General features: G+C 33.0%; 1 protein-coding gene and 1 non-coding gene across 2 annotated transcripts in view; one reads left to right on the forward strand and one right to left on the reverse strand.

Moving 5' to 3' along the window:
* Positions 1-577: 577 nt before the first annotated feature.
* LOC111732301 lies at positions 578-696 on the reverse strand. Its single transcript, XR_002777485.1, has one exon. It is a non-coding gene; the product is annotated as a 5S ribosomal RNA (ribosomal RNA).
* Positions 697-4,784: 4,088 nt separating this feature from the next.
* Positions 4,785-8,312, forward strand: part of PRL (prolactin) — a 93,519-nt gene continuing 89,991 nt past the window's right edge. The window contains exon 1 of the mRNA XM_011381537.1: positions 4,785-4,980. Coding sequence (XP_011379839.1) covers positions 4,785-4,980 — 196 coding nt within the window. The remainder of the gene's footprint in view (positions 4,981-8,312) is intronic.

Genomic DNA, 8,312 nt, shown 5'->3' on the forward strand with positions numbered 1-8,312 from the left:
CTGAGAAGAGTGATTTTTTCTGCTACATGCAATATATCTCTCCTACATTAAATTGCTTCTAGCAAAATAAATAAGTTCTACTTATAACAAACCAAAGAGAATAAAGATAACAAACAACATTTTGAGTTACAGTTGCCATAGAAACATTGTTTCTTTTCCTCTTCTCTTCCTCTTCTATTCTACTATCTTTAGAGCATGTGAAATGGGAGCCTGCTGGAACATTATAGTAGTATTCCATTATTATAGTCACTGAGATTAATGAGAAAGAAGTCTGAAAAAGCAATGTTCATTATTCCTTATCGTATTCATAATTTGGTCACAAAGTTCAAGGCAGTAACAGGGGTTTGGGCATGATTTTCATATATTTTTTTAAATTTTTTAAAATTTTACTTATATAGATGTCTAACTAATGTGCTATATACTTGAAATTAATTTAAATAAATAAATTTTTTTAAAAACATTACTTATTAGTATACTTCAATTTTTTTTTTTTTTTTTTTTTAGGCAAGGCAACCCTTGGTTGCCCTTACAGATTGCAAGGGCCTTGTCAGCTTACCAATCCTATTTTTTTTTTTTACACCTACAGCACCTGGTCTTCCTAGGTGGTCTCCCACCCAAGTACTAACCAGGCCTGACCCTGCTTAGCTTCCGAGATCAGACGGGATCAGGCTTGTTCAGGGTAGCATGGCTGTAGACTCAAATTTTTAATGTGTTAATGTCTACTGTCCCCAAGAAGTAGAAGTTTTAAGAAAATTTTGCATCCAAGTCTAGTAGTTTGCCCATTCGTAAAATGTATTTGAGTTATACACATGTGGTGACTATTCATTAGAGGGTAACTGGAGCAGTTACGCATCACTACACAACGCATACAACTATTTTTTCCTTTTTTGTTCTCCTTCTTTTTCTCTGCTTCCTTCTTTAATCACTTCTCTTTATCTATTTTTCTATTTCATTTCTCTATGGTGTCAGCAGCCATAAGATTTCTTAGTAAACATGATATATTTATTGTAAATTTACATCATGTTCTATGATAAAGAATACTTTGTGATATAAATCAGAATCAATAAAAGAAACCTTGCAATTGGTTAAAAAAATAATAAATTTTTTTAAAATTAAAAATAAAAGAAAAACTCTTGGAATGTGATTATCCCAAGGCTATATAGCTCTTTAACTACAACTTTCTAACTTGATGGCGAGTTTTAACTAAATATTTGCTAGGCCTTGTGAGTATGAAGTTTAATTATTTAGGGAATATAAAAACTTTTATGCTACATATATAGACTAAATCAGTATATACGAGATGTAATAAAGGCCATCACAGCACAATTAAAAGGCCCAACATAATCGCAATTCTTAAATTTGTTGGCTATTACCAACATTTAATAGGCTATCCTTATTTTTTGTTTGAATCACCACAAAATTAGAAGTGCTAGCAACAATCAAATTGGGAGGAAAAAAAAGAAAAGAAAAAGATTTAACTACGCCTAACATAAGTTTTGGCTTAAGTGTATTTCTTGGCAGTCTAATTCTTTGAAAATAAGTAACACTACCAATTGATAATTCATTCACCACTGTGCCATAAACTGAAGAGTATAATTCTTCTGGTTGAATTTGATTCTACACACTAAAAGTAGATAACACTAATTATATAGTCATAGACAATGGCCATTAGATTTTCTTAAATTTAAACTAATCATAGGCTCTTCCTAATCCAAATGTTCACCTTCATCTTTCGTGCCCAACCACCTCCAAGCAACTGCATCCTCAGACCTGGCTTGGGACATCTGCTTTGGACATGGCAATAGAAAGCCCTGCTCTGGCCTTCTTCCCTAAGAACAAGAGAATGCTCCTCCTCAGTCCCTATGCCTTTATTCTTCCAGTCCTTGAACCCTGAGATCCTAGAATCCTAGAATTCCCTGCCTAAAGGACCTTAAGCCTTTTTCCAAGACCAGTGTGAGGAGTCATTTCCCTAAGCAGATGGGCAGCAAGGCTGTTCACTCCCAGGCTCAGAAGCTGCTCATAGACGAGACAAAGCTGGAGGTAGGAAGAGAAGGGGTGTAGGCCACAGATTAGGCCTCTATTGGTAATTTTGACTGGCCTCCACAAAGTGAACTTCTAAAATTTGCCACCTTTCCCCAAATCCACAGTGGTCTTTTGGGTTTAATATCTTTATATATGCTCTTCTCCAAACTTGGAGCTCCCTCCTGCTTCCACTCGTGAAAATCTCCTTCTGATCCAGTGTCACTTCCATTTTGAAACTTCTTATGACTTTTCTAGAGAGATTAGCTGTTTCCTCTTTTAGGTTACTATATAATGTTTTACTAACATTTAGCATAGAAATTAACACTTCTGACTATAATTATTTACTCACATATCTGTCTCTATGAAAAATTTGAGGCTAGCGAGACTAAATTCAGATAGTGATCCTTTATAAATATTGAATAAATGTGTGTTGAATTAAATTCACTAAATACATTATTTATTTGTAAATTGGTTATCAAGCTCATTTCTCATGCTAAAAGTCTTCAGGCTATGTCTTAGGATACTATTGCATTTTTATTAATGTAAATGAATAGAATAGTAAACTCAAAATTAGTTAAAATATTTTCCAAATGTAGATAATTCTAAAAGTTCTATCTATAAAAACAAATTTTTGACATATAATGTAATCTTTGATAAAAATTGACAGTTATACTTAACATTCAAAAACTTCAAATTGACATATTTACTGTAATCTGCTCCTCTGTAATACAGAGAAGTGGGACATATTAATGGAGAAATCTCATGATTTTTAGTCAAGGCACTTAAGTATATACCTAAATTATTTAACATACAGTGCAAAAAAAAAAATGTCTCTCTTTGTTACTCAAAATTGCTAGAAATGCATAATAGTTTACATTTTGTACACCCTTACTAGGTGCTAGGTACTCTTTCAGACAGTTTACAAGTAGTGAATTGTTTAATCCCCACAAGAACATTGTGAGGGTCAGAATAATTAGGAAACTTTCCCAAGGTCATTATGGGAATGAAACTATGACAAACTTTCTGGTGGAAAGATCAAAATTCAAGAGATACTGAAATATACATGGTAACTAGATCTATGGGGAAGTGATGGGGCAAGGAGCAATTGGTCAGTTATAAGAGAAGAATGGAACCCTAGGGAGACCAACACTGAAGGGACTGGACAAACAGAGGAGCCCATGAAAGAGACAGAAGGTGGCATCAGAAAAGCTGCAGAAGAAACCAGAGAAATGATACTCCAGAAACCAAAGGAGAGAGTAATTTCATGAGGCGAGCTCAACATTACCAGACCTTATACATGCATAATACAGTTGACTACACAAAGGTCCCTATAAGCATTTAGACAGCCTTGTCAAACAGTTTAGATCCAGATTAAAGCCAGATTTGGTGAGCTGATGAATAAATGGAAGAGAGTGATGTAGGAGTAGAGAAAGATGGGTCTTTGAGAGGGTGCCTAAAGGAAAGGCAGACACAAGGCATAAGTCTGAGAAATAGGGAAAGTTTTTAACTGTTTTTAACAAGTGCATATTTTTCTCTTTCATGGAAGTGATAAATAGTCAAATAAACAATTTTAAGTAAGGTAAAGTTTTATTTGCTCAAGCTGTTGGCTTTCTAAATCTATACAGCAGAATACAGGTAGCTCTAAATCCTTGATACTCAAGGTTTGGTAAACATCACTAGCTTTTCTTGGGGGTTAGTTAAAATACAAAATCTCAGGCCCCACACCAACCCAGAATCTGTGTTTTAATTAAAAAACAAAACAAAACAAAGAAAACAGTATTTTAAAGTTTGAAAATCATGAATCTAGACTATAGACAACCCAAAGGAAAACATTAGTCATTAAAATATGGTTTAAAATTGTTTTAGTTTGCTTTATATGCACTCCAGAGTCACATCTAATTTATTTGTAAATATAAGCATTCCTCTTTTTCCAACCCATTAAATAACTAGTTTCAAGTTATACTTTCTATCTCAAGTAATTAACATTTTACTCTTAAATTAGAATGTTATATTAACAGATTGTATAGATGCACTTGGGTGTGGCTTTCCCTGCAATATGCAGTATTAATTAGCCTTTTCTAATTCAATGCAATATCCAATTTCAAAAGGTAAAGGTTTTACGGATTTCTCTCTATGATGCTTATTTTCTTCAAGCTTGCCCAGCTTATGTCATAGACACATTGAAAGAGAGTAAATAAAGGGCTCCAAAGAGTTCATTTTATATGAGATGTAGCAGTAGCAATGATAGCAGAAAATGGGAAACAATCTGAGGACCAAAAAGAGAATTCCATAAAAGGAAAACACACTGAGAAGCAATCCTTGTCTGCATGATTCCAAAATACACAAATTTCAGTTACCATGGTTAGTGAAATAATACCAGTCTCCAACAACATGGTTCAAATGTCAGCTACCACAATATATCAAATGTGACTAATCACTTGAAGTATAAACTCTGCTGCTAGCTCTTCAGTCTTTAAATCACTATGTAAAGAATAGATGTGCCTACTATCCAGTGACCAATCACGGCACTTCTTTCAAAGTTTGTTGGTGATTTGTCACTGTGCATCTATTTTTCAGTGCATGCACAGACAGAAATAATGTTATTGTGTTGGCCCCTTGTCTCCCAGTGAAAATCACAAACAACATTTTACAAAAATGGATAATTAAGAAGGAAATGGCCTACAAAGATGGAAGCACAGCAAAGAAATGAAAAGTGCTAACAGTGGAAGCTAAATTAGAATCTTACATAAATTGCTGATAATATGAATGTTGACCCTGCCACCATTCAAGAGACTCTGGACATGCAGCCATTAAAACTTAGTGAAAGTGAACTTAACAACATAAATGAGAAAAGTGGCTGTGCTGGAAAGGGTGAAGATGTCCCAGAGAACATGACGTCAGTAAATTTCACATTTAAAGAACTCTCATTGATATTTCATGACATTGAAAGCACAAAGGGTAAAATGTCAGAAGGTGATCTAAACTTAAAAAGAAGTATGACAATTTGCCATGGTCTAGAATATATTGCCTCCATATCATAAGTTACATGATGAGAAGAAGGCAAGCGTGGTTCAAACTACTCTTGATAAGTTTTTATGAAGAAATAAAACACTTTATTTCTCAGTATAGTTTTGCTTTAAATTATAAAATACTAAATAAATAGTAGTTTTACTGCTTTTTTTCATTTTCCTATATGTTTATGACTGAAAGTAGGAGTTTTTAATGTTTTAACAAAGATTGTTAACAAAAAATTGTAAAGGTCACCAAAGAAACATAATTTTTCCTATTGATTATTAACTCTTCTTTGTGCATTTTCAGTTTGTAAGGTTATTTTTACAATCCTACACTACTGTGCATAGTGAAGACTGGCACACGTGAGAGAGCCATAGAGAGAAAGAGAGAGAGGGAAAGGTATAGAGATAGAAGTAGAGATTAGTTAGAGATAGACATACAGAGAGATAAATAGAAGAAAATGGTCAAAATGAATTTGGACATAGTGATGACCTTGAAATATCTTTTTGTGTGTGTGTTCCTAAGTGCCAAGGCAATAAGAAAAAGTGTGCTTGTGTGTATATGCACTAAACATTCGATTATGATATTCACACATACGTAACAGGCAGATTTTGAATACGAATTTTCTGGGGTATATCTTTTAACTCGAGTGCTGATTTACAAGAGAAAACTCTGTGAGAGTTCTAACAACAGCTCTTTGTATATAACAGTAAGGGAGACTTCCTTAAAAGTGTACTTTACTTGATGTAATACATGTAATCCTAATTTTATATAAATTCTAGTCTTCTAAATTAAATCATACTTAAACTCATAAGGGAAAAGTTCTAGGAACAAAGATGGTCACTATTTCATCTATAAAGCTTCCATAAAAATATAAAATCATTTGTGTTTAAACTTTCCATAAATTTACAATATTTTATATTAAGCAAATAGAATTGACTTTATCTTATTAAATTGTTCTTAATTTTTAAAGCACAAAGAGTCTCAATGCTTAAGATAAAGATATTAATTGGTTCTTAGAGCTTATCAAATTACAATGTGGAAATCAATTCCTAAAAAAGGTAGAAAACAATAATATATGTAAGCTAAAGATGAAAGAATACAATTAGTTTATCGATTAACAAAAGTGTCCCTTGACCATTAATTACAGTTCCACGCAAAATTTATTTTTATTTTGTAGTTTCTCTACTATTGAGAAAATATCTGTGAAAATTTCTCCATGGCTTCTCCTTCCATAACATAGATTTGCTCTTAGAAAGCTTTGCATCTAGGTGGGTCATATGACTAGTTCTCGCCAATGGATTATGAAGGAAAGTTGACTTTATCCCTTTCAGATTAAAATGGTTAAGAAGCCAGTGCAACCTCTCCACCTTTTTTTCTCTTTCCAGTAGCTGAAAGCAGGACTCCAAGAATCTGGCGCATGGCAGAGTCACAGGGTGAAAAATTTGGATCTTCACCACATAGAAAAAAGTTGCCTGGCAACTGGGAACACCCACATCAGAGCATAAGTAAATGAGAAATACCCAAGAGAACTGAAACGTTGATGTTTGTTTGTTATTAAGTCTAGTAGTACCTATGTAAGAAATACTGCTTGCTGGGTACCATAAACATATCATTTGCTGTATGATAGAACTTTCTGCAATGATAGAAATGTTTCTGCATTGTTCGATATGGCAGCCATGAATGAATGACACGTGGCCATTGAAGGGATAAAATTTTTATTTATTTACCTTTAATTAATTTAAACTTAAACTTTAATAACCATGTGTGGCTAGTGATAACCAAAATGGGATGATCAGTTCACATCTTCAGTATAAATGTTATAACTTTCAACAGAATATAAGATTGCTCTCAGCATAACTTCCTACCTACTGATAGCCTGTGGACCTGAACCTTGAAAAGTGTGACAAAAGTAAGTGTGAATTTTGGTTAGGCAAATTTGCATTTCTGAAAAGAAAGAAGATAGCTACTAACTATGTACATCTATCATTTCCAAAACATACTTTATTTTTCCTTCAGAAACACATTTGAAGGTAACTTTTACTGTTGTCAACCCCTATTAAGATGGGTGGGCAAGAGGTTTATTAGGCAAGTCTGGGGAGTCAGATTTTCTTCTACCCAGCGTCAACTGCTGCCTGTTAAATAAATATTGCAAATTATATTCTTTCTTTCCCCTCATCTTGTCAGTAAAATTTCTCAAGCCACCCAAATTATCTAGAGCAACATGGCATAGAATCTGTCAATATAGGTAGAAGACTCATATAAGGGACCATAGAAATGCACATGGCCAAAGTCTTCCTCTACTTTTTATGGTATTTCAACACTAGTTTGTATAATCTTGAAGTATAAACTTGATTTACCTCCAGTCCCTATAAACCCCCCTACAGTGAACATATCATTGACAGTGGTGTACTTCATGCAATTCACTCTTCACTTATCCTCACTGTCGGCTTGACCACCATTTTGCCTCACCCCTCCCCCTGTCCCAAGGTACAATGCAATAGTGAGCATGATTTGCAATTGACCTGAGCGTTAGCACGCGAAACAGTGTCTGTATTCTAGCAAAGACTATTACTTTAGAGAGAAAACTGAAGCAAAGCAAACCAAATTTTTTCTAGAGACAAGTATAAAATATTAATTTTAAATCAAAAGAAGAATGTAATGAGTAAATTCTGTTAATTTTAATACTTCATAAATTTTTACTATTTTTTCTTGGCAACTTTAATAGATGTGAAAAATTAAGAAATTAGTATTTATCATTGTTTATAAAAATATTGGACAAAAAAAGTCTAACCAAGATTCTTTCCAAAAAAAAAACCACAATGAGACTCTTGTCAATTTTTAATCTACGAAGCAAAGAGTATTACACTAATAAAACTTAATTAAGTCATTAAATATTTAAAATGAATTTCTAACTAGCTTATTGAATGAATTTCTTTTTATATATTTGAAGTACTATTATGAAGTCTATATAGAGAGCAAAATTCAAATGCAAACTCAAACAATTTAATGTATTTATCTCAAAAATTCCATTTCATTTTTCTTTTCAAAATCAAATCACCTCAGAACACTACATCATAATTTATATTTCCCTCACATCAGAAAACACATAATAAAATACTGTTACAAACACATTTCCCGCAAAGTGACTATATCTTATAAAATATAACTCATTCATTTTACATGTTTCATTTCATTTCAATAATATTGTATATTAATATTGTCGAATTTACAATGAATGTCAAATTTCTGGTAGAAGATATAATGGATATTTACTA

The sequence above is a fragment of the Pteropus vampyrus genome, unplaced genomic scaffold (assembly GCF_000151845.1).
Source record: "Pteropus vampyrus isolate Shadow unplaced genomic scaffold, Pvam_2.0 Scaffold440, whole genome shotgun sequence".
Taxonomy (NCBI): domain Eukaryota; kingdom Metazoa; phylum Chordata; class Mammalia; order Chiroptera; family Pteropodidae; genus Pteropus; species Pteropus vampyrus.